Genomic DNA, 27,748 nt, shown 5'->3' with positions numbered 1-27,748 from the left:
GGGAAGATGGCGGCCCCTCCATGCTGGCCCTGGATCCCCTGGCAGCCCCCCTGCTCCTGACACTGTCCAGTGACCTCAGACAACACAACTGAGAGTCAGTGCGTTTGAATTCCAAACCCCATCCTGCATGTGTCAAGTGGATAGCGACATTTGCCGTATGTGGGTTGTTGTCTGGGTTTAATGAGAACATGGGAAATAGCATCAGTTCTTCTTCTGGCAATGGCATTTAGACATTTCCCTCTGTGAACCCTTTCCTGCCCTGGGCACACAGAACACACCTTCCTCTCTCTCCTGACCATCTCGGAGCCCCTGGGAGCTTTGTGGCACCCCCACAGCCCACACAAGGCTAAGCCTTCCTTTCTCTCCTCCGAGCCCTGCCAGCATTGCACTGACTTCCACGCAGGCCCAGAACTGTGAAGGCTCGTTGGCATGCACAGACGTTGTGTGCCGAGCTCCTGGAAATGCAGACTCCTCAGCTCTGGCGAGTGCCGTGAGTAGATTCTGGAGGCGCCAGGAGTGTATTTTCACACGCTCCCACCGTGGTTAGGTGCTGTGGCTGGAGAGCCTGAGATGTGCTGTTTTAACCACCTGGATCTTGACCCCCTTACTGCAGTGAACTTTGTCCTGGCCCAACCACCTCTTTCCCCGGCCACATGGAGGACTTTGCCGCCTCCTCCAATGGCTCCACCTCCAGCATCTGCCTTAGAAATGCCTCTCGTGCAGCGACTTGCCATCCTGCGGGTTCTCCCCTTGCTTACTGCCATGATCCCCACCTCATGGCCACCTCCAGCCCGAACCTTCAGTTTTCCCAGTTCAGCAAGGGATCCTGGACCCCTCTGTGGGACCCCTACTCCTTTCTTAGGGGGGCATACCAGGCTTCTTGAAGCTTTGCTTCCTGAAGGGTGGTCCTGTGTTGTCTCCATCAGATCCAGCTGAAGAGCTTTGTTCGAAAGCCAGTCCTTAGTCAGTGTGGCCTCATGCCTGTAAGACCAGCGCTTTGGGGGCCGAGGTGGGAGGATCACTTGAGCTCAGGAGTTTGAGACCAGCCCTGGCATCATAGGGAGATCCCTATCTCTAGAAAAATATAAAAAATAGTAGCCGGGCATTGTGGTGTGCCTCCGTAGTCCCACCGACTCAGGAGGCTGAGGCAGGAGGATCCCTTGAGCCCAGTGCAAGGCTACAGTGAGCTATGATTGCACCACTGCACTCCAGCCTGGGTGACACAGCAAGACCCAATCTCATAAAAAAGAAAGGCAGTCCTGTCATCTCCCAGACCAGACCACCTGGCCTATCTTGGTGGGGCCTGGGGCTGCTGTGTGCAGCAATGCTGGGTGTTCCTACTCGCGCTGTCCCAGAAGCCTGACCTGAAAGAGCAGCCCGGGCCGGAGGGACTGGCCGATGCCGGCTGGAGAGGAGAGGCGTTCCCAGGTCAGAGGCAGGCTCATCTCGTCTTCTGCACGGCCAGTTCCAGGCTCCTGTGGGCCGGTGGGGCTCCCAGCTCGTTTAGCTGTCTGGTTAGGAAAGCACAGCCCGTGAGGAGAGGGTGCCCAGCTTGAACCTGCACCCAGGGTCAGCCAGTCAACACCTGAAGATGACCGGCTCCACGGGGTGCCCACAAGCTCTCACAGTCCCGACGCCAGTCTGCCTTCACGGATGTCCGAAGTGCTTTATCACTGGTGAGCTCAGTGCTGTCGAGAGCTCTGTGGCCCCTGCTCTGCCTGAACAAGGGAGGAGCAGCAGCCCCGCCCTGGAGACGCTGAAAGCCCTTGGGTCTGCGCCTGCCCCCACCGCGAGAGAGCCGTACCCTGAAGCCATGAGCTTGATGCTGGGCTGTCTGGGGAGTAAAGCTTCCGGCCTCGCCTCGAGCTCAGTGCCTGCAGAGTAAGAGAAGGGTGGGCGTTCTAGAACTTTCTGGAAGGGAGGAAGGAGGGCAGTCTGACTGGCTCCCTGCTCGTTTAGTTGTTTGTGGTTAGGAAAGTTGCCTGTGGGCTGATGAGGAACCTTGTTGTGGCCCTGCCGTGGGGCACCATGCCCAGCTCCTCCCGCCTCCAGAGATGAGCACCCTCTGAAGAGCCCGGAGGGGCTGACGCCAGCCCCTGTGTCCGCCTCCTCTCCACAGGAGTCATTTCCTGTTTTTCCCTTGAGTTAGTTTGAGCGACTTCTGGTTCTTGACACTGAGGTGTGTTTCTGATGGAAACACCACCAGCTTATACTCCTTGCCCCCCATGCCAGGCAGGCTTTCCTGGGTGCAGGCCGTCCACCCTGCACTGTGGCATCTTCTGGCCCCTCCTCCTCCTCAGCACCCACTCACGCTGGCTTCCCTGAGAAGCCAGAAGCCGCCGGGCAGGATTCCTTAGGCCTGAATGGTCCGGGGGGAGGGCCGGGAGCCGCAGCACAGCAGCCACTTTCCACCACACCATGTCTTTCTCAACCGTCCACACTGGCCCCTACAACTGCATTTGTATCTCAGCCTCTCTCGGAGACAGAAAAAAGAGGAGGGTGCTAAAAGGACACAAAAAGTGGCAAAACGGTCATGCTTTTAAAAAATTATTTTAACAGCTTCATTGAAATATAATTCACATACCACAAAATCCACCCATTTAAAGGGCCTAATTGAACAGTTTTGAGTATATTCACAGGGTTGTGCAACGTTCTTACGATCTAATTGTAGAACATTTTTGACCCCCTACAAAGAAACCCGGACCTCCTAAGTCTCTCCCTCGTCCTTGTAGCCTCACCAACAGCAGTCAACTCACCAGCACATGCACTTACCACGCAGGGTCTTCACGCCTGGCCTCTGCCACCCAGCATTGTCCCCAAGGCCCACCCACTTCATAGCATGCGTCAGCGCCTCACTCCTTTGTGTGGCTGAGGAATATTCTATCACCTGCATCTTGTTACTCACTTACCAGGGGGTGGACATTTGGGTGGTTTCCGCCTGTTGAGCATTACCGACGCTGCAGTAGAATGGGTGCATTTGTGAGTCGTTTCTCTCCGTATATGCCTGGAGTGAGGCGGCTGGGCCCTGTGGAAACTGCTTCACTTTTGAGGACCCACCCACCTTTTCCCCAGCACTGCAGCCTCTCACAGCCCCACCAGCCGCGTGCGGGGCCACAATCCCCACACGCCTCTCGGACTTACGTTTGTCTCTGATTCTAGCCACGCTGGTGGGGTGCAGTGGGAGCTCACTGTGGTTTTGGTTTGTGTTTTCCTGATGACCACTTGTAATGAGAAAAACCGAGAATCACATTTAAAACCTTACCCCAAAGTAGGAGTTGCCGAGAGACCAAAGAACGACTGGGCGGAGTCCAGCTTGGTGAGTTTATCAGAACTCACATATGGGGCACTCGTGGGCAGCAGGGCAGCAGTAGAGATGGGCGTGCTTCCTTCCCTAAGCTGCGTTTGAGCTAATTTCCTGCCTCTGCGCCCGTCTGTGTGATGGGCCTGCTCTCTGCGGTGGTTCTCACATTCCCTCTGGGGTGTTTGGGTTTTCGGGGACACCTGCTCCTCGCTGGGCACCGTGGCCTGGACTCACCGCCTGGCCTTTGGGGTTCAGGCCACAGATATCCGCCCTGAAGTAACCTGGCGGGGACTGTCACTCCACAGCGGTGAGGCTGGGTGGCTGTGTTTTATTTATCCGCACATTTAGACACCAGCGCTTCCAGGTGTGGTCACTGGGCTGGGCCCTGGGGATGCTGGGGTAACCCAGACACAGCCCTGCTCCCACAGCGCTGCACAGGGGCATAGACACCGCAACAAGACCGGTAACCCTAAAACACTGTCGGGGGAGAGGAGGTCACAAGGTGACTCATGAGCCACAACTCAGGTGTGAAAGAGGCCAGGGAAGGCCGGGCGTGGTGGCCCAGGCGGGCGGTCCCAGCGCTTTGGGAGGCCGAGGCGGAAGGATCACTTGAGCCCAGGAATTCGAGACCAGCCTGGGCAACATAGTAAGATCCGGTCTTTACAAAAAATAAAAAAGATTAGCCGGACCCGGTGGCGCGCGCCCGTGGTCCCAGCTGCTGCGCAGGCCGAGGCAGGAGGATCGCTTGGGCCTGAGAAGTCGAGGCTGCGGGGAGCCGTGGTCGCCCCTGCACTCCAGCCTGGGCCACAGAGCGAACCCCGTCTCTGAAAAACGCAGCAGGGGTGACCGAGGCCCATGCATCGCCCGTGCGGAGGGTTTTGGGGGTGCCGGTGGCGCCCACGGGCCCTCCTGAGTAACGCAGCTCGGTCCAGGCCGTCCCGGGGCCTCGGCTCGGCTCGGTTCGGTTCGGTTCGGCTCGGGAAGGCGCGGAGCCTGAGGCCGCGGACGAGTCCTCCCAGGCGGCCCCTCAGTGACTTGAGTCCCGGCAGGTGCAGCGCCCGCCTCCCCGCCCCGGCTCCGCCTCCGCCTCCGCCCTGGAACGCAGCGCGCTCCGCCCGAGGCCTCCCGGCGGCCTGCACAGGAATCGCGGAGCTCAGCTGCCGCCACCTCGCGCCGGGTCCGCGCGGCCCACGGGACCCCCCTGAAGCTCCCGGCCCACGGTCCACATGGACGCGCGGGGCCCTGAAGCCCCCGGCGGGCGCGCGCTGCGGGATGCGGTGAGCCCCTCCCCCACTCCTGCTCCTCCCTGGCTGGGGGCGCCCCTGCAGTTCTGGGGGGTTTTGAGGTCCTGGTAGGGGAGCCTGCGGTGCTGGGGGTGCCCTGCGGTCCTCCTGGGGCCCTGAGGTCCTGGGGAGGCTGCGGTCCTGACCAGTCCTGTGGTCCTGAGGAGTCCTGAGTGCCTGGGAGGCCCGTGGTCCCGCGGGGGGAGCTGAAGACGTGGGGGACCCTGCGGTCTTGGGGGGTCCTGAGGTCCTGGGGGGCGCCCTGCAGTTCTGGGGGGCATTGAGGTCGGGTCGGTGGGGAAACAGCTGGGGCAAAGGGTGCCCGAAGGCCCCTTCAGAGGCGACCCACGAGTGTCGCAGCGCCCAGGGCTCCGGCCTCTTCCCGGAAATCCTCCCGCCCCCCGGGCTTTCCTACTTGCCAAGAGTTCCAGGCCCACAGGAAGACTGGCTATGAGGAAGAGAGCTGGAATTTGCAGGAATGCGTTGGGCGTTGTGCAAACCCTCATGTAAATTTCCTGACGAGGGTAGAAAGCCCTGGCATGGTTCAGAGGTGGGGCCTCTTCCTATGTCCACGGGATTCTAGATTCACACCATGGTACGTGGGGCTCCCTGGGATCTTGAACCCCCAGCTGGGAGAATTTTGTGCTTCTCTGCCTCACTGTTCTCATCTCACCCTGGACACAGTCGCAGGGTGTGAGGAGTGGATTACACCATGAATGGTGTGGGACACCAGTCTGTAAACTACAAAGCGGTATATAAACAGGAAACGCTTTAAGTAGCAATGGTGATATTTCTGTATAACCTGGTAAGTAATTTTAGAAGAATTCTTGAGCGCAGGGTCACGAGATTTTCACCTGCGTCCTCCTCTGCATGCTTTATGGTCTGGCTCTGGGCCAAGGTGTGATCCTCCTGCATTCATGGTGTGTGGGGTGAGGAGGGGGACGGGTCCCTGCCCAGTCTGCACCTGGCCCTCATGATTCCGGCGCTACTTGTTGAAAAGACTTTCCGGCCGGGCGCGGCGGCTCACGCCTGTAATCCCAGCACTTTGGGAGGCCGAGACCATTGGGGAAATGAGACCATCCTGGTTAACACGGTGAAACCCCGTCTCTACTAAAAATACAAAAAAAACTAGAGGGGCGCGGTGGCGGCGCCTGTGGTCCCAGCTACTCGGGAGGCTGAGGCAGGAGAATGGCGGGAACCCGGGGGGCGGAGCGTGCAGTGAGCGGAGATCCGGCCACTGCACTCCAGCCTGTGCGACAGAGCGAGACTCCGTCTCAAAAAAAAAAAAGACTTTCCCTCTGAATCCAAAGCCCTTGGCACCTTTGTCTGAAGTCAACAGATTTATGGAAGCGTTTATCCCATGATATTTAAAATGTCATACGTGGGCCGGGTGTGGTGGCTCATGCCTGTGATCCCAGCACTTTGGGAGGTCAAAGTAGGCAGATCACCTGAGGTCATGAGTTCAAGAACAGCCTGGCCAACATGGTGAAACTCCGTCTCTACTAAAAATACAAAAATCAGCTGGGCGTGGTGGCACACGCTTGTAATCCCAGCTACTAGGGAGGCTGAAGTGGGAGAATCACTTGAATCCAGGAGGCGGAGATTGTAGTGAGCTGAGATCGCACCATTGCACTCCAACCTGGGCGACAAAGCAAGACCTCATCTCAAAAAAAAAAAAAAAAAAAAAAAAAAAAAGTCATATGCCAATAGTAAATATTTATTCAATTGTCTTATGGTTTATTTTTCAGGCAGAAAATCTATTTCAGGAACTTCAGGAACATTTTCAAGCTCTGACTGCAACATTAAACCTCAGAAATATCCTTTTCTACCTTTAACAAATGCCTTGACTCTTTCGGACTGGTAGATTGTCATGGAGTGTCTTTTTGTTGTCTGCTAGTAGTAGGTAATAGTTTACTTACAGGATTTCCCAGTATTTACTTCTGTGCTTTTACGGTGGCTTCCTGATGTGTTAATTACCCCTCACCTGCAGCCAAAGCTCTACCTCCGGCCTCAGTGGCTCACGCCTGCAATCCCAGCACTTGGGGAGGCCAAGGCGGGCAGATCACGAGGTCAGGAGATCGAGACCATCCTGGCCAACATGGTGAAACTCCGTCTGTACTAAAAATACAAAAAAATTAGCCGGGCGTGGTGGCGGCGCCTGTAGTCCCAGCTACTTGGGAGGCTGAGGCAGAATGGCAGGAACCCGGGAGGTGGAGGCTGCAGTGAGCCGAGATCGCACCACTGCACTCCAGCCTGGGTGACACAGCGAGACTCTAAAAAAAGCTTCACCTCCTGCTTGACTGGCAACACAGGGTGTCTTGTGCGGCAGGTATAAAGGACAAGAACCCAAACATGCAACACTTCCCAGTGGGGCTTCTATCAGTCCCCCCGGACAGTGCACCCTAGACCACAGGCCCTCAGACGGAATCAGACCCCACAGAGGATAACACTGAAGGCTCCAGGGCCGGATCCGAGATACGGCTCTCCCAAGCTTGGTTTCGTTTAACTTCATCAACTGTTTTGTCTCAGAAACATGAAATCAAACAGAATGAGAATAGAATGTTTTTTTGGAGTTGGAGCAAATCTAGATGAGGGTAACAACTGCCCCAAGACTCGCCCAATTTGAGCTCATGCTACACAACTAAATGTATTCCTTCAATATTGTGTGCTTGCAACTTTAGATTTTGTAAATGGGTTCCCACAGAACAAAAATGAGTCTTAAACATAAAATTAAACCATATGAATGTTAGTTTTTTCAAGAGTTAATTTCAGCTGGGTGGTAGTCTATAGTCCCAGCTACTCAACAGGCTGAGGCGGAAGGATCGCTTGAGCCCAGGAGTTTAGGGCTGCAGTGAGCTGTGATCACACCACTGCACTCCAGCCTAGGGACAGGGCAAGACCCTACGAACAAACAAAAGAGAGTTAATTTCCATTACAGTTATTTTTACACACCCAGAGTTTGACTAAAATACACCGATCTCCTGTCCCCAAATCCATGTCCAAGCAAAGGGAGCCACGTTTTCTAAGCTCACGGTTTAAAGGTTAAAGGGACACACTGAGGAAAACTCAGGGAAAGAAGCTGATTTGCACAGACACTAGGCCTGTCGTTGATTCCCTCGTTTTAAAAGTTGCATCTGCCGTGGCTTTGGCATGAGCACGGTGACGGCAGGTGCCATGGGAGGCGGGGTCTCTGAGGACATCCTGGCTGTGCCCCCACGGCTCTACACAGAACTCCTTAACACTGCACTGGAAGAAATGGGAAACCGCATCGAGGACTTACAGAAGAATGTCAGTGACTTAATGGTGCAAGCTGGCATTGAAAATTCTATTAAACAACAAATGGTAAGGTTATTGGGAAACTATATCAACCTTTTGCATATCTTTTGATTGCTTTCATCTTGAAACATACAATCCCGTATTTGTTCACTATGGGAATTGCTGCCTCTGTGCTGCCCGAAAACTGCCAGGAATAAATTTCCAAATGCTCTTTTCTTTTTTTGAGGTGGAGTCTTGCTCTGTCGCCCAGGCTGGAGTGCAATGGCATGACTTTGGCTCACTGCAACCTCCACCTCCCGGGTTCAAGCCGTTCTCCTGCCTCAGCCTCCCAGGTAGCTGGGACGACAGACATGCGCCACCACACCCAGCTAATTTTTGCATTTTTAGTACAGACGGGGTTTCACTATGTTGGCCAGGCTGATCTCAAACTCCCAACCTCGGGTGATCTACCTGCTTTGGCCTCCCAGTGCTGGGATTACAGGCGTGAGCCACCATGCCAGGCCACACCCAGCTAATTTTTGTATTTTTAGTAGAGACGGAGTTTTACCACGTTGGCCAGGCTGGTCTTGAACTCCTGATCTCAGGTGATCCACCCGCCTCGGCCTCCCAAAGTGCCTTCTCTGCAGGGCATCTCAGGCCACCCAGTGCAACCGGAACCTCATGAGGGCACTGCATTCTCACAGCTTCTGATGCTGAATGTAAACACGCCACAAAAGCAGGCTAGGATCAGAGGCACGTTTAAAGCCATTGGTAAAAACGACATAGAAAAAACGATTCAGAATAGCGCCCACGTAGAACAGGTCCTCCCACCTGTGCCCAGGCAGATCTTCCCCAGGGACCCTCTGAACCTCCAGGTCAGAAAGCTGGTGAGCCGTGACTTCACCCTGCATTGTAATTTTTGGATGTGGTCTGTTCAGGTGGGCAGAGATGGCAGCGCTCTGATTCTGCTGGGGGACTGAAGTCCTCATCCCTTCTCTGTGAGCTCAGAGCAGAGGCAATCTTCCCCCAGACGCCTAACCAGGTTTCCTGCAGACACACTGGCATCTTAACCTTCCGACGTTTGTTCTGAAAGTCTTAAAGCAGTGTGACAGCGGCCCCACACTCTATGTAGCCTTCTGCCCCTTGCTTTTTTGTTCAGTACTGAGATTCACGTCGACACGTGTGGCTCTAGGTCAGTCACTAACTGCTGCCTAACAGTCCTCTGATGATTTACTTTGTATTTGACTAGTATTGTTTCCAAACAATGCTGCACTACTCTTGTCTACTTCTTTGTGTACACGTTGCCAGTTTCTCTAGGGGACTTGGTTATTCTGTACCTAGGGGCTTGTCGCCTGCATTAGCTGCCACAAGAAATTTCTGGACTTTCCCTAGAAGCCATCCTGGGAAGATGGGACATAGAATTCACTAGGTACCCAGAGAGCCTCGAGTTAATCCAACTTGATTAAAGCACCACAGTGCCACAGAGAAGGCAGTTAATCCAACCTGACTAAAGCACCACAGTGCCACAGACAAGGCAAAGCTTGGCAGCCATGCAGGCGTAGGTTTCAAATTCTTAGCCTCTGTTGCTGGCTGTAACCTGGGGAAATCTAAGCTTTGGTTTTCTTCTCTGCAAAATATCTACCTGGTAGGTGGTTGTAAGGATTTAAGAAAACTGCTTGCAAAGCACTTAGGTCAGGGCAAGGTAGACAGTAGGTACATAATGAGACAAACTTGAAATACAGAGTTAAAATCATGATTTCAACTGCACTGCAGCCACAAAGCACCAATGAGAAAGTTATTAAAATCAAGGGTGAACATACTTACTACACCTGATGGGAGTTACAGACTGAACATCTATGTCTCCCTGAACAGCTGAAGACCTAACTGCAGCATGACTGTGTTTGGAGATGGGGCCTCTACAGAAGTCATTAAGGTTACGGGGTCCTGAGGGTGGGGTCCTCATCCAACAGGATTCGTCTTTCTGAGAAGACACACCAGGGGCTCACCTGCTCTCCCCCTGTGCCTGCCCCAGAGAAGGCGGCTATCGGCAAGCCAAGGAGAGCCCTCCCCAGAAATCACACGGACCGGCACCTTGATCTGGGACTTCCAGACAACAACTGTGTTGTTTAAACCACCCAATCTGAAGCTTGTTATGGCAGGTCCTGGGCAGACTAATATAATACGCAACACGTTTACAATAAATACACGATGAACTTACAAATGTGGGATATAATTGTTTTATCTTTTTCTGGTAACAGCCAATGAAGCTGTTATCAACAAGAGACATAACTCACACATCATCCACCAATTATGCCATTGACAGAAGTGTACCATTACCACCGTCTTAGGGCACGTTTTCTGCCTGTACGTTTCTGCCCAAGTACGTTTTCGTTATGTCAAAACTGAAACTGCCCATTAGCTGTCCCCTCCTATTTCCCCCCACTCCCAGTCTTAAGCAACCACTCAACTGTCTCTATGGATTTGCCTAGTCTAGAAATTCCGTATAAATGGAATTGCACAATATATAGTAACTGGCTTTTCACTTAACCTAATGATTTCAATGTTCACCCACGTTGTAGCACGTGTCAGTACTGCATTCTGTTTATGACCGAATAATATTCCGTTCTACGGATGGACATTTTGCTTAACCATTCATCTGTAGAGGGACACTTGGTTTCCACATTTTGGCTTCTGTGTACGAGTTTCTGTGTGGACACACGCGTTCAATTCTCCTGGGTATGAAACTGCTGGGTCAAACGGTAACACCATGTTTATCTTTTCTTTTTTTTGAGACAGGGTCTTGCTGAGTTGCCCAGGCTGGAGTGTAGTGGCACAACTATGGCTCACTGCAGCCTTGACCTCCTGGGTTTAAGTGATCCTCCTGCCTCAGCCTCCCAAGTAGCTAGGACCACAGGCACGTACCACCATGCCCAGCTAATTGTTTTGTAGTTTTTGTAGAGACAGAATCTCACCAGGTTGCCCAGGCTGGTCATGAACTCCTGGGCTCAAGCAATCTGCCTGCCTCAGCCTTCCAAAGTGCTGGGATTACAGGCTTGAGACACCTGCACCCAGTCTGTTTAACTTTTTGATGACCGACCTGCCTGTTATCACTTTCCCACCAGCAGTGTGTGAGGGCTCCAATTTCTCCACATCCTTGCAAACGCTTATTGTGATCTACGTTTTGTATCTAGCCGCACTCGTGGGTGTGAAGTGGCGTCTCACTGTGGTTTTGATTTGCACTTCCTTAATAAGCAGTGATGTCTTTCTGTGCGCTTCCTGGCCGTCTGTTTCACCTGCTCTGGAGAAATATCCGGAGTATAATACTGAGTGTCTGTTACATGCCAGGTACTCGAGGTCACATACATGTTCTCCCTAGCCCCTCACTCTGGTATGGTGTTAACACTCTCCTCCTTTATACATGCAAAAATCAGCACATGGGAGATTAAACTAGAGATTTGCATTTGAATTTTAAATCCAAAAAGCACACACTCATTTGTAGTGTATGGAAAAAAATGTGCTTCATGCTGTAAGTAACCTCCTGTTTTCACAACAGCGACCAATCTCCCGACAGCAGTGAGCCTGTGCACCACTGCTGTGCCCCGCAGGCACCATGTGCTTCCGTGTTCACATCTGTGTGCAGGGCAGACACTATTACCCGCCTTTACCAAGGAGAAAATGGAAGCTCAGAGAAGGTGCCCAAGGTCACCTGGTGGGGCAGAGCCTGGGTCTGAGGTCAGAGGGCCCAGGGTGTGCCCAGGTGCCCCCATCCCCACCCTTCCTCACTTTCACTTCAGAGCGTTGTGTGTGCTGAGACGGGACATGAAGCTCCCAACCAACCATCCACACTGCTAGGAGAGAGGGCAAGAGAAACCTCAGACTGTAACAAGGACATTTTCTCTTTTCTTTTTTTGAGACGGGGTCTTGCTCTGTTGCCCAGGCTGGAGTGCAGTGGCATGATCTCGGCTCACTGAAACCTCCAATTCCCGGGTTCAAACAATTCTCCTGCCTCAGTCTTCTAAGTAGCTGGGATTACAGGCGTGAGCCACCGTACCTGGCCAATAAGGAAATTTTCTAACTATATGAACTGAAGGGCCATGGCTTCTACAGAAAATATGTTTCCATCAAATACAATCTTGGGAAGAATAAAAAATAGCTCTTCTATTCCTTACAGGGAAGGCTCTGAACAATATTTTACCGTCTTTATAACCAGAGTAAGAGTAAGCCTTTGGGTTCTGCATGGACTGAACTGTGTAACCCCAAAATTTATATATTGAAGTGCTAACCCCCAGCACCTCGGACTGTGACTTTTGTAGACATAAGATCCTTGCAAATGTAATCAGTTAAGATGAGGCCACGCTGGAGCAGGGTGGGCCCCAATCCAACACAGATGGTGTCATTACAAAAAGGGGAAATTTTGAAGACCAGCACCCACACAGGGAGGACACAGGTGAAGGCAGAGATGGGGAGAAGTATCCACACACCAAGGAACTGACAAGACCACCAGCAGCCCCCAGAAGCCAGGGAGAGGCCTGAGCAGACTCCACTCACGGCCTCAGTAGTAACCCACCCTGCAACGCCCGATCTCGGACCCAGCCCTGCAAAGCTGTGAGAGCTTCTCTGTTAAGGCCCAGCTCGCGGCAGGCTGTCACCGCAGCCCTAGCAAACTAATCAAGTACGCAAAATGCACAACCTCACAGGATAAACACCTTCGTTTTACTCCAAGGATAAGAATTAACTTTGACTAGGAAATATCAGTCATCTATTCATCAAGTTTCCTGAGAACAAACAAGTAGGCCTGCTCCTCTCACCACGTGCTTGTTTATTTTGGTGAGTTAAGACCGTGTAATCAATTCCATCTCAGAGGTCCTCCAGCCCTCGAGCTTCCTGTATTTTCCAAAGGCTTTAAATAGCTTAAAACATTTCCGCACAAACAGGGCTCCAGGACGTTTATCTTATCCGCGCGGACTGAGGTGCCTCAGTAGCGGTACTTGGTGGAGTAGTCCTTGGGGGACACCACCAGGCCGCGGCCTTTGCGGGCCCCGCGGTACACAGTCTCTATGATGTCCACCATCTCCTGCTTGTCCTCCATGGCCCAGTTAATCTTGTTGTTGTTGCCAGTCCCCAAGTCAATCATGATATGCTTGTTCCTGCAAAGAGAAACAAGGGCATCCATTCTCATAAAATCCCTTTAAAAAAGAATTCCTTGAAAACAATGCTGTATTTTTCCCACTGTTACAAGTTCTTGTTAACATCACTGAAGAATGCATAAAATCAAGTGTCTGCCATGATGCAGGAGAACACAGGAAGCACCTAAACGTGCTTTTTAAAAATGCAATGCATCGTCCACCACGCTTTTCCCTGCATTTTTCTGTATTTATTTAGGATAAATATTCTAAGGGGAAATTAAAAGGTCAAAGGAGGGCAGGCGCAGTGGCTCAAGCCTGTAATCCCAACACTTTGGGAGGCTGAGGCAGGAAGATCACTTGAGGCCCAGAGTCTGAGACCAACATGGATAACAAAACGAGACCCCCAACTAATTTGTACTAATTTACCTGATAAAAACAATGTGTTTTTCATGGTGCTCTTCTGAGCACTGACATAAATTGTATTAAAAGCCCTTCAACTATGAAATGAAGATGACATTTTGCATGTTTATGGTGAGGGAAGCAGATGATTCTTGACTTATCTTTCAAGAGATTAGTTCTTTTTCTTATGAATACTTATGTGCACTTTACAAGATAATGATATTAGCCCTTTGTTGTACTGGCATAAATTTATCCTGGTTTGTTGAAGTTTCTTTCTGAGATGGGGTCTCACTGTCGTCCAGGCTAGGGCACGGCAGCAAAATCAACCTACCGGCCCAAATGATCCTTCCACCTCAGTCCTCTACGTAACAGGGACAACAGGCATGAGCCCCCACACCCAGCTAATTTCTAGTTTTTTGTAGAGATGGGGTATCCCTATGTTGCCCAAGCTGGTCTCAAATTCACGGCCTCAAGTGATCCTCCCACCTTGGCCTCCCAAAGTGCTGGGATTACAGGTGTGAGCCACTGCGCCCGACCTGATTATTTTTCTTAGAGATGAGGTCTATGTTGCTAAGGCCGGACTTGAACCCCGGCCTGCAGAGTGGCCGGGCGGCAGGCATGCCCCACCTGAAGACTGTTTTTTAACGTTCACTTCCACAAGATCATGCATTTGGCTTCCACCTACTATTCCACAGAAAGCGTTCCCAGTGAAGTCTGTGGTTCAGGAAAGGCAAATCTGATCAGGGTCTGGAGCCCACCTCTGGCCGCCCTCTCATTCTCCATGCTGCAGGCCGGCGCTCCATGCAGCACGCACCAAGATCCTTCTACACTGACTGGGGCTGCCCGTAGTACCCTCCCTGTAGCCCTATCTGACTTGGGGATACTTCTTCAGTATTTACATCTCATAAACACCTGCCTCCTTTCACTTCTTCAGTATTCCCTGCTAATTTACTCAGCTGTTTCTTCTATCAGACAAAGTCCTGTGAGAGTGGGAATCCTGCCTTATCTGATATTAGGCCCCACCACTAGACCACAGACCTGGTGGGGGCTCAAGATACATGTTTAGTGCATAAGGTAACTAAAGCACCATTTGTCTTAATATTCGGAATCACAGAAACAACAGCAGAAGGAAGTTTCATCTTCTTTTCTGAGTATAGCATCAGTCCTAAGAATACCAAACTACACTAAGTAGGCCACAGCCTCCATCCAAGGCTGTTCCCTGCAGCCTCCTTGCCCCTCACAGCATCTCCAGCCCCAGGCTGGCCTCCACTGCACGCTGTGGGGGGCACAGACCTAAGACGGCCCTCCCTGTTCTCACCTGAAGAATTAGAAAAGGCCTCTATTGCCTCAAACAGGCTGTTAACAGGAATATGGACTTTAGGAATGCCTGGTGCGGGCTCGGAAGGAAGTGAGGAGTGCGTTACTGGGAAACGGAGCAAAGGGGACCCCGTTACAGAGTGGCCGAGGAACAGGGACACAGGGTCCGCAGTTATGGGAGATCAGAGCTCAAAAGCAACACACTTGGGATATTTAGCTGCGGAAACTTCCAAGCAAAGTCTCGGAGGTGCTGCCTTCAAGAGAGGAAACAGGCAAATTCGTGTAAGAACTGTTAACAAAAGGAATAAATTCTTGAGCCTCTCCGGATGGCCAAAGGTGCTGAAACTCAGAAATGGCTGCTGAACGCACAGCAGAGGAAAGGATGAGGGTCGGCCACGCAACCTTTGCTGAAACCTATGAAAGATCAAAAGTTCACAAGAAATGCAGGTGCACCTCACAGATCTTGTCACCAAACAGGAGGTGCCTAGGAAGCCTAAGGCATGTCCAGGGGAGCGTATCCCGATGCCCAGAACCGCGGCAGTGCCTCACACTTTGGCAGCCTGAGGCGAGAGGATGGCTTGAAGCCAGGAGTTCAAGGATGCTGTGATGGCACCGTTGCCCTCCACCCTGGGTGACAGAGTGAGACTCCATCTCAATAAATCAATAAAACAAGGTGATTATCCTGGATTATTTGGGCAAGTCTAATCTAATCACAGTCCTCTAAAACCAGAGCATTTTCTCAGGCAGAACTTTTCAGGAAGTCAGAGAACTTGTGTGAAAATACCTCAACATGGCCGGGCGCGGTGGCTCAAGCCTGTAATCCCAGCGCTTTGGGAGGCCGAGACGGGCGGATCACGAGGTCAGGAGATCGAGACTATCCTGGCTAACACGGTGAAACCCCATCTCTACTAAAAAATACAAAAAACTAGCCGGGCGAGGTGGCGGGTGCCTGTAGTCCCAGCTACTCGGGAGGCTGAGGCAGGAGAATGGCGTAAACCCGGGAGGCAGAGCTTGCAGTGAGCTGAGATCCGGCCCCTGGGCGACAGAGCGAGACTCCGTCTCAAAAAAACAAACAAACAAACAAAAAGAAAATACCTCACCGTGCTGGCATGCCGGTGCTGGCTTTGAGGGTGATAAGGTCTCTAGCAGCAGCGTGGCCTCAGGTAACAGCAGCAAGGAAGCAGATCTCAGACTCTCCACCACGAAGAGCTGGATTCGGCCCACAACCCAAACAAGCCCCTCAGACGCTCCAGAGAAGCACCCGGCCCATGGTTCAGACCTTGGGAGACCCTGAGCAGGAATCCAGCGGGCCCTGCCTGGATGTCTGACTTACAGAGCTGTGAGCTCTGAAAAGGGGGGTGATTTGAGCTGCTCAATGTGTGCTAACTTGTTACAAAGACTATGAAACTAATACACACCCTGTACAACCCACCTGACCTTCCTGACCAAGCAGGAGGCTCCACTTTTGGAGAACGGTTAATGCTCATGTAGCTAACGGTTAATGCTTCACCAACCTCTATGGTAACTAAACAAGCAAAAACAGCATCAGATGGTGATTTCCTTCTCTATTAAATTTCCAAAATGAAATTTTTGGGCTGATAAAATAATCTTGTATTTATAAGCAAAGTAATTCAGTTCAGGTGTTCCTCTTAGATATAAAAAAGGACACTAAAGTCGATATCGTATTTAATAAATTAGGTTTTGTTTTTTTTTTTTTTGAGACGGAGTTTTGCTCTTGTTGCCTAGGCAGAGTGCAATGGCGCAATCTCGGCTCACTGCAACCTCCACCTCCCAGGTTCAAGTGATTCTCCTGCCTCAGCCTCCCAGTAGCTGAAATTACAGGCATGCACCACCACGCCTGGCTAATTTTGTATTTTTAGTAGAGACGAGGTTTCACCATCTTAGCCTGGTTGGTCTCGAACTCCTAACTTTGTGATCCACCCACCTCGGCCTCCCAAAGTGCTGGGATTGTAGGCGTGAGCCACCGCACCCGGCCTAAATTCGTGATTTTACAACACATTTTTGATGAACAGATTAGTTCAAGGTATCTAAAATGTCAGTAAGAATGTCTTTCATTGAATTACACTTTACCTAGTTTCCCAGCAAAGTTATTTCAAAAGGATAATTTGTTATTAAATAAATGCTAAAACTAGAATTGTTACTTTGAAAATTATTTAAAAGATTCACACTGATTGCCTGGTGATACAAATGCTATTGGGATATGACTGTAGAACCAACTTCCTTCAAAATAAAATAAAGAGATCTTGGTTACATTAAACTTCCAAACTGACAATATTCAGTTTCAATAACGACTTTAAAATAACATACCTGAAGAAAAACATGACAGTACAAGGATCGTATAACTCATACATTTTGTTGAAGTCAGGTACTTCTGTAATATCCACAAGATAAATAACTGCAAAATTTTTAACCTAAAAGGAGATTAAAAAAAAAAAAAAACTGAAATAACAGAACACTTTGGCTTTCACTTTATAAAAGCACATTTATAAAAACAAAACCAAGAATTTGTGTGGATCAGGGCAACTTTTGTTTTGTTTTTTTTGAGACAGGGTCTCACTCTGTCGTCCACAGAGCACAGTGGTGCAATCATAGCCGGGACCCTGGCCACTGGCTCCTTCCACCTCACGCCACCGTTTCCCAGAACACTTCAGGACTGGCCACTGGCTCCTTCTGCCTCATGCCACCATTTCCCAGAATTGCCTAGGAATTAAATTTCACTCAGGTGACAAGTTATGAAAGTCCTGCAGATATATCATTTATGCTGATCTAGTAATCATCTATACGAACCTTTACATAGTTACATGCATCTCACAGCTGCTCTAAAATATGCCTGTAGAATCCTGCCATCATTTTCCCACAGTTAGGTTTGAACACTTGCAAATACTAATAATACCCCAATAAAACACATTTCCTGTTATTTCTTCTTTAATTGCAAGTTTATCAGAGATTTAGAAAAGCCAGAAAAATAAAAAGAAAATAAAATCACCTCCAATCCCAACACCCAGGGGTGACTGCTGTTATCTTTTTTTCGGAGACAGGGTCTGGCTCTGCTGCCCAGGCTGGAGTGCAGTGGCAAGATCTTGGCTCACTGCAACCTCTGCCTCCTGGGCTCAAGCGATCCACCCATCTCAGCCTCCCAAGTAGCTGGGACTATAGGCACGTACCATCACACCTGGCTAATTTTTGTATTTTTTGTAGAGACAGGGTTTTGCCATGTTGCCCAGACTAGTCTTGAACTCCTGGACTCAAGTGATACGCCTGCCTTGGCTTCCCAAAGTGCTGCAATTACAGGCATGAGCCACCACGCCTTGCACTATTTTTACTATATTCTTTCCCCCCTTTCTTATAGATATATTTTGCTTATACTATTTCTGTTCAGACATAGCAAAATGTGGTCATATTGTGATCGTACAATATTTTGTATCCTGCTTTAATTATGAGCTTTCTTTTCTTTTTTTTTTTTTGAGACAGAGTCTCGCTCTGTGGCCCAGGCTGGAGTGCTGTGGCCGGATCTCAGCTCACTGCAAGCTCCGCCTCCCGGGTTCACGCCATTCTCCTGCCTCAGCCTCCCGAGTAGCTGGGACTACAGGCGCCCGTCACCTCGCCTGGCTAGTTTTTGTATTTTTTAGTAGAGAAGGGTGTTTCACCGTGTTAGCCAGGATGGTCTCGATCTCTTGACCTCGTGATCCGCCCGTCTAGGCCTCCCAAAGTGCTGGGATTACAGGCTTGAGCCACCGCGCCCAGCCGAGCTTTCTTTTTTTTTGAGACAGAGTCTCGATCTGTCACCCAGTCTGGGGTGCAGTGGCACGATCTTGGCTCGCTGCAACCTCCACCTCCTGGGTTCAAGCTATTCTCCAGCCTCAGCCTCCCGTGTAGCTGGGATTACAGGTGTGTGCTAGTGCATCTGGCTAATTTTTGTATTTTTAGTAGAGATGAGGTTTCACCATATTGGCCAGGCTGATCTCAAACTCCTGACAGGTGATCCACCCACCTCAGCCTCTCAAAGTGCTGGAATTACAGGCGTAAGCCACCCTGCCGGCCAATTATGAGCATTCTTTTACATACGTTACCTACTTTCCAAAAACGGAAAACTTTTGTGGCCACATGATTCATCAAATGGCTATGCCATTACTTCACCATTTGATATAGCTTGGATATTTGTCCCTACCCAAATCTCAGGTTGAAACGTAACTCCCAGGGTTGCAGGTGGGGCCTGGTGGGAGGGGACTGGATCATGGGATGGATTTCTCATCAATGGTTGAGCGTCATCCTCTTGGTGATGTCCTGGGGTAGTGAGCTGAGGTTGTTTAAGTGTGTGACACTCCGCCCCAGCTTTCACCGTGCAACGTCCCTGTTCCCCTTTGCCTTCTGCCATGATTGGAAGGTCCTGAGGCCTCCCGAGAAGCAAATGCCGGTACCATACTTCCTGTACAGCCTGCAGAACTGTGAGCCAATTAAACCTCTTTTCTCATAAGTTACCCGGTCTCATGTATTTCTTTATAGCAATGCGAGAAGAGCCTCCTACACCATTCTTCTGTTACTCTCTGATTTTTCATTAATATCAATTATTCACCTGTGAATATTTTCCCCCTTAAATTTGTATACTTCATTATTTCCTAAGGACAAATTCCTAAAATTCTGGAACAAAGGATATGACATTTTAAAGGCTCTTTATAAATACTAATTCAATGCCCTTTAGAAGCTTGTAGTCACTTATATGTGTTATGAGTTAAACTATGTCCCCAAAACAGTTGAAGTCCTAAGCCCAGTACTGACAGCATGGCGAATTTGGAAACGGTAAGCGAGGAGGTCATACTGGAGTAGGTGGGCCCCTAATCTGGTGTGACTGGTGTCCTTACAGGAAAATGGCGCCATGAAGACACAGGGACAGGAGGCCCTGGGGGCACCGAGGACTGCAGAGGCGTCTACAAGCCTAGGAGCTGCAAGAGGCTGCTGGCAGCACCAGAAACTGCGAGACATACGAGGACTCCTCTTGGCGGGTTTCAGAGAGAGCCCAGTATGGAAAACACCTCGATTCTGGGCTCTGGTGCACGGACTGTGAGACAAGTTCGATTCTGGGCTCTGGTGCACGGACTGTGAGACAAGCTCCTGTTTTAAGTCCCTCGGCTTGCAGCGTCCTGTCACAGCAGTCACGGGAAACCAATGGGATATGCACAGCATTTCCTCATACAAAACCAATTCTGACAACCTAACTGTAATTCGCAGGTGAAATAATGATATTCAGGATTTGCATGAAACATGCAGCCTAAAAAAATGAGGGGTTAGAAAACACAAGACCAGCAAAATACCAGCAATTGTTGAAGTCAAACAATAGGAACAGAGGGTTCACTCTATTCTCTACTTTAGGAAATATTTTTAAAACATTAAGATGGAAATGTAAACCATGGAGCAGGGTGGGGAAACGGGCAGTGAGAAAGCCCACACTTCACACGGACTCCACCGCCCTTCAGCTTTGGTGAAGAAAACCGTATCGGAACTCCGGCACACGGCCCACTGCAGGAGCGTGTGCCTCGCCGTCCATGTGCTTTCAAAATGCCAAAGCGATGCCTGCATTAGACATCGGCCCCTCTGAGTACAGTCACTCTGACAACGCCCATTTCTGAAACTGGTTTCCTGCAGTGCCCAGGTGAGAACGTGTTGGCCAGGTTGCCAGAAACCGGCTTTATTTTCATGGTAAACTAATAAACTGTCTTTTGGTTTGACTTAAAATACTTCCCTACAGAAGCTAAAATAAATACACCAACAAAATAAATGGTCACAGGCATTAGGAAAGTCAAAATAATATTTCATTTTTATCCCTTCAATGCCTTGCTCAGGGACAGATACAGTAAATACCAGTAACATTACATTAACTTATGGAATCACCATGCAAATAATAAATATCATTTGGACAGGGTTGTAAATTGTGTACTTTAGAAAAAAGAAAGGTCACAACAAATTTTTATCATCTTTTTTCTTGCACATAAAAAATAGTAAATATTGTAACCATCTGTGGTTTTTAATAATTTGTAGGCATTTAATAAGCAGAGCACAGGGCCGGGCATGGTGCTTCACGCCTGTAATCCCAGCACTTTGGAAGGCTGAGGCGGGTGGATCACTTGAGGTCAGGAGTTCGAGACCAACCTGGCCACCACGGTGCAACCCTGTCTCCACTAAAAATACAAAAATTAGCTGGGTGTGGTGGTGCATGCCTGTAATCCCAGCTACTTGGGAGGCTGAGACAGGAGAATCACTTGAATCCAGGATGTGGAGATTGCAGTGAGGTGAGATTATGCCGCTGCAGTCCAGCCTGAAGGACAGAGCGGGACTCCTTCTCAAAATAACAACAAAAACAACAATAATAATCAGAGGGCAACTGAGTAAACGTAACTTTAAAGCTTTAAAGATACAAATGTGACTCTCCTTTTGCCTTCAGGCTCCGGCCCACTGCATCTAACCCCGAGAATTCTAACAGAAGCAAACTACCACATAAAGCTCATGTGCTATGAGAATTTGAATATCCTCTGATTTCACCACAGACCAGTTTCATGAACATTTACTTGAGAATCCACTATGTATGAGGCACTTCTCACTCATGGATTCTAATTCTTTCAACACCTCTAAATAGATGTCACTGATGGTTTAGGCGATGGAATTCAGGCTCAGAAAGGTCACGTGAGTGATGCCCAACCACTGCATGGGGAAGGGGCAGAGCTAAGATGCACCCTGTCTGGCTCCAAAGCCTGAACTCCGGATGACAGATCCTCCACCAAGCCATGACAGAATTAGCCTACCCACAGGGGACGGGGCAGTGGCGTGGTTATGGGGTGGCAGGGAAAATATGTCCTTAGAGAATTCCATGTGTAAAGAGAAAGACACAAGAACAGCAGCCAGGTCTCAGATCCAGCACCAACCAGGGCAAGGCAGCAGAGGTGCAGGACAGTGGGGACAGATGCGCAGGTGGACTGGCCCACAGAGGACCTTTACTGCTTGGGATTCTGGGCCATGTATTTACTTCCAAGAAAGCCGGGATTGAAGGGTTCAGTTTTGTACACACTGAGTTTGAGAAAACTAAGGGACATCCAGAGAAAAAGGCCCTCCAGGGAGTGACTGGGCTGGAGAGAGCTACCTTAGCGCCGCCACCTACATCCAGCAGTGACCCCAGCCAGGGCGGCAGCTGCCAGGAAAGGCTTGGGAGTGAGCACAGATGCCCACTGTAGAGTTGGGGGCGGGAAAGGGATGCCAAGGAGGCAGCCTCAGAAACTAAGGCAGGAGACTCCCGGAAGCTGTGCCGAGTGCCCCAGAGAGGTTGCCAGAGGGGACGGGATGGGACGGGGACACTGAAGGGGCTGAAGGACTGAGGAACAGAGGTCTTCAGTGTGGACAACTTTCAAGAGGCGTGGCTATGGAGAGAGAGGCAAGTTGCTGTGGGACTCGGGAGTTGAGACAGGAGAGGCTGGAAGGGGCAGGTAGAGGGGAGCTCCCCAGCCCCCTCACCCCCCCCCCTTTTCTTGGTGAAATGGTGTCTGTGGCGTGACTGGAGGAGCACGAGCTGAGGGCAAACATCAGCAAACATCCAGCAGCATCTGCTGGTGGCGACATTTCCACGGTAGTCAAGCACTTGGAGGAGCTGGGTGAGTGCAGCCACACTGCTCTGCCAAGTCATCCTGTGACTTCCTCAACAAAGGCAGCTTTTTCTTTTCTTTTTTAGACAGGGATCACTTCATCAACCAGGCTGGAGTGCAGTGGCAAGATCTTGGCTCACTGCAACCTCTGTGTCCCAGCCTCAAGAGATCCTCCCACCTCAGCCTCCCGAGTAGCTGGCATTACAGGCGCCCACCACCACATCCGGTTAAGTTTTGTATTTTTAGTAGATATGGGGTTTCGCCATGTTGGCCAAGCTGGTCTCAAACTCCTGACCTCAGATGATCTGCCTGCCCCGGCCTCCTGAACTGCTGGGATTACAGGTGTAAGCTCCCGCGCTGGCCTCAAATTATTTTTAAATTCTTTGATCCCCTACAATTGTAAGTATCTTTTCCAACTCTCTTGCCTACACACCTCATAAGCATGCTTCTTCTTTAGGCAAGTCAGCAATTAAAGTGCTCAGCAGTTCTTCCACATGCCTCTAAGTCCACCTGCCAAGTTCCAATGAAATAACTCTACAAAACACACGGCTAAAGGCTGGCACATGACACCCACCACTGGTCTACACTTTGGTGTGGAGTCCCTCGACCAGCTGAGAAAATGCCTGAAATTCTGGAAAAGTGTTCTGGGTAGTTGTTAGCACAACAAATTTCCAGAGCGTTGATTTTTACATTTTTAGGTAATTCATGTCAAAGCCATAAAAAAACTGAATAACTTGATTTTCTAAAATTAATGTTTGCCTTAATCAGCTCTCACAGTAACTCTTGCAAACTTAGCAATGTGAGAGAAGCAGTCGTAGTAGTAACAGTGGCATTACTGCCTATGTGACAGGAGTGCCCCAGAAACCTTTATTAATCCCACTACAACCCTATGAGTTACGCACGAGTATCCCCTTTACACACGTAAGGCGACACGCAGAGCCAAGTTCGTAACGCTCATGCAGTTTTGAAGTGCCAAGAGCCTAGCTAGAGTCTGCACCCTCAGCCACCGCTCATTACTACCCCTCATACTTTGTTGCTAGCTACAAGGCTGTTTTTTATCCAGAGACAAAAATCCAGAGGAAACACCAAAAATGTCCATTCTGTTAGTTTCTACAAGATTCCTCATCTAGCTGAGTGTTGACTCTCACTGGTTCAATGGGCATTCTGTGATCCTTAATGTGATACTTAAGATAGACCCCCTAATATGGCTCCTATGAAGTTCCATAAATACATATCTGCCTTATACACAATTTATTTGAATATACTATCATGGGCCAGGCATGGTGGCTCACACTTGTAATCCCAGAATTTGGGGAGGCTGAGGTGACTGGCTCACTTGAGGCCAGTAGTTTGAGACCAGCCTGGCCAATATGGCAAGACCCCATCTCTACTAAAAATACAAAAATTAGCAGGGCGTGGTGGTGGTGCAGGCTTGTAGTCCCAGCTACTCGGGAGGCTGAGGTTGCAGTGAGCCGAGATCGTGCCACTGCACTCCAGCCTGGACAACACAAGAAGGCTCTTGTTTCAAAAAAAAAAAAAGTACTATCATGAGTCAATAATATTACTGAGGAATTTTTTTGTTTTGTTTTTAGAGATGGGGTCTCGCTCTGTCACCCAGGGTGGAGTGCAATGGCACGATGATAGCTTACCGCAGCCTTGACCTCCTGAGCTCATCTCCCATCTGAGCTTCCTGAGTAGCTGGGGTTACAGGCACTTGCCACAGTGCCCAGCTCACTGACGCTACTTTAAACTCTATCTGCGTGGGCTTTTTAACACAAAACTTAAATATCCCATTCAGTCTTCTCACCCATCATGGGATTTAGGTGACAGTGAACCCCAAAGCACTGCTGTGACAGTGTCCCTACAAAATGGAAAGACAGCTCAAAGGTACACGAAATTGTCTGGCTTCAAAAGTGCATAATATCAGCTGCTAAATAGAAAACTCTTTTTTTTTTTTTTTTTTTTTTTTGAGACAAGGTCTCGCTCTGTCACCCAGGCTGGCATGCAGTGGCGCAATCATAGCTTGTCACAGCCTCGAACTCCTGGACTCATACCCTTCCGTCTTGCCCTACCGAGTAGCTGAGACCACAGGCGCAGGCCACCACGCCCGGCTAATGTTTGCACTTTTTGTACAGACAAGGTTTCACCATGTTGCCCAGGCTGTTCTCAAACTCCTGGGCTCAAGGGAACCACCCACCTCGGCCTCCCAAAGTGCTGGGACCACAGGCGTGCGACACAGTGCCCAGCTGAAAACTTTCTTTATTATTATCACTTTATCAAATGAATTGCCCCACACTTATTAGCAAACTGTAGGCACCTGTGAAATATTTAAGTGTAGCTCTGTTTCCAGACTAACTTTCTTCCTGAAGTTCACAGCTCAGCTCTAACCCAGCATGAGGCCAGTGGGCCTTGTGGAAGCAGCAGATCAATACAACACATCCAGGAAAAAATCGTATCAAGTCCAGCCGAACATCTGCAACTGTTACTCACTTTAAAACAGCTGGGACATCGACAGGACTCATAACAAGATAAGGAAGAGTCTCCATTATCTGCCATTTCTGCACAGGGAAATTTTTAAATAGTTATATTGTTCTTTATACTAAAATCTTACATTTCAAAAATTTCTGTTGAGTTTCCCCAAAAGAGCTTCCAGAATTAGAAAGTCATATTTTGCCCATATACTAAGAAGAAAATAAAACATGAATAGTCTTTTAATGCATTTCAGGTTTGCACTTATTTTTGGAGACAGGGTCTCACTCCTGTTGCCCAGGCTGGAGTTCAGTGGTATAATCATGGCTCACTGCAGCCTTGACTTCCCGGGCTCAGGTGATTCTCCCACCTCAGCCTCCCAAGTAGCTGGGACTACAGGCATGTGCCACCACGTCTGGCATTTGTACTTTTAGTAGAGAACGGGTTTCACCATATTGTCCAGGCTGGTCTCGAATTCCTGGGCTCAAGTGATCTGCCTACACTAGCCTCCCAGCCAAAGTGCTGGGATTACAGATATGAACCACCGTGCCTGGCCTAGGTTTGCGCTTTTAATAATTATACTATAATATTTGCATTAAAAGTTTATTAATAAAGCAATCCAAATTTTTGGACAGAAACAAAAATCAAACTATTTTAAAAGACCAAAAAAAAAAAAAAATACCCCAAAGTGAGCCCATTTCAACTGTCCTTAAGTGTGTGTCCACTAGTGATACAGTGATTCATTCTGTAATAACAAAGAAATCGGACATAAAGGAATTGGAAAAAAAGAGCAAATCTGGCAAAGACCCTAACACTTACATTAACACATAAAATCTGTTTCCTAGCTAAGAGCATCTTGCTGAGCTCTGCCTGGATGTGATGAGACAAAGGCCCTCACATCTCCAGCCATCCTAGCCTCGAGCTGCCGGCAGCAGGATCTGAACACCAGCTGATGTTTATGCCACCACCTGCAAGGTAGAACAGTGAAAGATTCTAGAACTCGTAACTCAAAGTCAGTGATTTACAAGCAGTGATTTACTTATTGGGAAACTGCTCTTCGTCAATTCTTCGCTGGATTTCCAGTATCTGCCCTTGTCCACTACAAGTCAAGCAATGAAAAGCTGATGTGCTGGCACTGCCTCACTCATCATCTCTAATCCCTGGCTGGCAGAAGCCCCAGTGTGAGAGAACTGCTGCTCTCCTGATTCCCTAGGCAGCTCCTCAAGTCCTCAGTGTCCTGCTGTCCAAGAGGAAGAGGCTGGGAGATGGCTGGTAATAAAGCACTCCGCCTCTGTCCCTGACCCCCATGGAAGGGTTTCTGAGTGTGTGGTTCAAGGTCAGGTCACATCAGAATTCCCTGAGGGGCTTCTTTAAAAAGCCATTGCTGGACTTCACCCCACACCCATAGACTCAGAATCACAGATGCATTTTAGTAAGCACTCCAAGAGATTCTTGTAATAACTAAAATATAACAACAGTTCCTAACATCACGCCTCTCCTACTAAATAAGAAATAGCAAGAATTAATAAATGGCAGGCCAGACAGTCTTTCCTTTCCTCAATATAAAATGTCTTTATATCTGTTACTCTTTACTCAAAGGAGTTATTTTAACCCAGCCTACTTTAGCATCTGTGAAAGAAAAGATAGCTTCAATGTTACTTTTACTGTTCATCAAAATGAATAACCGCTCAAATTACTTACGGAAAATTAATATGGCAAATATTTTATTAACACCCTAGTATTTGTGCCCTTTGCCCTATTGCTACAGCTGCAAAACCTAAATAAACGCCATCCTAAAATTGCTGTGAGGAACCACAGAAAAAGAATGAAACCTGGTTATAAAATAGTGTCCCACAACTTTTATTGTCAGCAAGTAAGTGCCAAGGCCACTCAATGTACTAATATTAGAAATTCAGAAAACTAGTTCCAACAAAGCATAGTTCTATTTTCTCCCGATGTTTTCTGCATCTTAATCACGCTAAGCTATAAATCACATGACTTACAAAAAGCGCGGTGGAAGAAAACACCAACAGAAAAACAGGATTTCTTACGCTATTAACATGAAAGTTCTGCTTTACACATACAACAAACAAACAAGGCACCAAAAAAGGGCATCCTTTTAAATTAAGGATCTGCGCTCTCAAAACCTGCAAGTGTTACTTTGTTCACTGCACTGTAAGATTGGGAAAAACGCCTTATCAACAGAAATAATGAATTCCTTCGAGGGGAGGGGGATCATAAACCCTTTAAAACGTGAACAACTACAGGAGCTCCCTGCAGAAAAAGGCGCGAAACGCCGGCACAGTCCCCGAGAGCGCTCGCCCGCAGCGCGGGAAGGAATCGCCCGGACGACCGCGCCGCGGCCCCTCCTCGGGGAACGGCTCGCGCCCCCAGGCGAGGCCGGCGGGGCAGAGGCGCGGGGCCGCTGCGGAAGCACAGCCAGCAGGGCGGGAGGGCCCGGCGCGCTACCTTCTCGGCGATGCTGTATAGGACCTCGTCCATCTTCATGCAGGTGGGGTCCCAGTCGTGGCCGAAGCGGATGACGACCACGCGGTCCTCCTCGGAGAGAATGGCCTGGTCCACCTGCCAGCCGTTGTGCAGGTGCGGGAGCATGTACGACATGGCGACCCGCGCGCTCGCCGCCGCCCGAGGCCGGGCGCCAGGGAGGGCCCAGCGAGGTGGTGGGCTCAGCCGGCCCCTCACTCCGCGGCCCCCGCCGCCCCCGGGCCCACAGCCGAAACCCGGTCCCACCCGCACCCGCAAGCTCCGCCGGCACTGCCGCCGGGCGGAACCTCTGGGCGCGCACGCACCGACGCCGTGCGTGCTGACGTCATGCGCACGGGCTGGCGCCGTGCGTGCTGACGTCACGCGCGTACAGACGCCGCGCTAGCTTGTCGTTGGCCGGCGGGAGCGGCGGCACCTGGCCACGGTGGAGCGTGGTTGGTGCCCTCC

At 49.8% G+C, this 27,748-nt stretch overlaps 2 protein-coding genes across 5 annotated transcripts in view; one reads left to right on the top strand and one right to left on the bottom strand.

The window, feature by feature from the left end:
- The window catches only part of LOC105489263 (heat shock factor binding protein 1 like 1), a 41,285-nt gene extending 16,277 nt beyond the window's left edge, over positions 1–25,008 (top strand). Inside the window, exons 1-4 of one of the 3 annotated variants that reach the window (XM_011753976.3) lie at positions 4,380–4,578; positions 6,333–6,399; positions 7,832–7,926; positions 19,564–25,008. In XM_011753976.3, the coding sequence (XP_011752278.1) occupies positions 4,528–4,578; positions 6,333–6,399; positions 7,832–7,926; positions 19,564–19,764 (414 nt within the window). In that variant the 5' untranslated portion in view covers positions 4,380–4,527 and the 3' untranslated portion in view covers positions 19,765–25,008. Of the gene's footprint in view, positions 1–4,379; positions 4,579–6,332; positions 7,927–19,563 lie in introns of those variants that run through there. The other 2 variants (XM_071085801.1, XR_011617240.1) reach the window with 2 other exon arrangements.
- Positions 12,531–27,580, bottom strand: LOC105489264 (thioredoxin like 4A). Of its 2 annotated transcripts, XM_011753981.3 has the most exons (4): positions 27,266–27,402; positions 25,616–25,764; positions 17,010–17,113; positions 12,531–12,986 (listed from the first exon to the last, which is right to left on the bottom strand). In XM_011753981.3, the coding sequence occupies exons 2-4, from the start codon at positions 25,649–25,651 to the stop codon at positions 12,815–12,817; spliced, it is 312 nt and encodes a 103-aa protein (XP_011752283.1). In that variant the 5' UTR covers positions 25,652–25,764; positions 27,266–27,402; the 3' UTR covers positions 12,531–12,814. The 2 variants fall into 2 exon arrangements, with proteins under 2 accessions (XP_011752283.1, XP_011752282.1); XM_011753980.2 differs by lacking the exon at positions 25,616–25,764 and having other exon boundaries at positions 27,266–27,580.
- Positions 27,581–27,748: the final 168 nt, after the last annotated feature.

Source organism: Macaca nemestrina, chromosome 19 (assembly GCF_043159975.1).
Source record: "Macaca nemestrina isolate mMacNem1 chromosome 19, mMacNem.hap1, whole genome shotgun sequence".
In the NCBI taxonomy this organism is placed as follows: Eukaryota; Metazoa; Chordata; class Mammalia; order Primates; family Cercopithecidae; genus Macaca; species Macaca nemestrina.
The sequence above is the reverse complement of the archived record's forward strand: the minus strand, read 5'-3'. Positions and strand labels throughout refer to the sequence as shown.

What these genes read in the sequence shown, in the direction of transcription:
- LOC105489264 (XM_011753980.2), bottom strand. Translation starts at nt 27,418, where the DNA reads ATGTCGTACATGCTCCCGCACCTGCACAACGGCTGGCAGGTGGACCAG. An exon ending in TATACAGCATCGCCGAGAAG is followed by an intron (nt 17,114 to 27,265) that starts GTAGCGCGCCGG and finishes ATCTCCTTTTAG; the next exon opens with GTTAAAAATTTTGCAGTTAT. An exon ending in ACTGTCATGTTTTTCTTCAG is followed by an intron (nt 12,987 to 17,009) that starts GTATGTTATTTT and finishes TTCTCTTTGCAG; the next exon opens with GAACAAGCATATCATGATTG.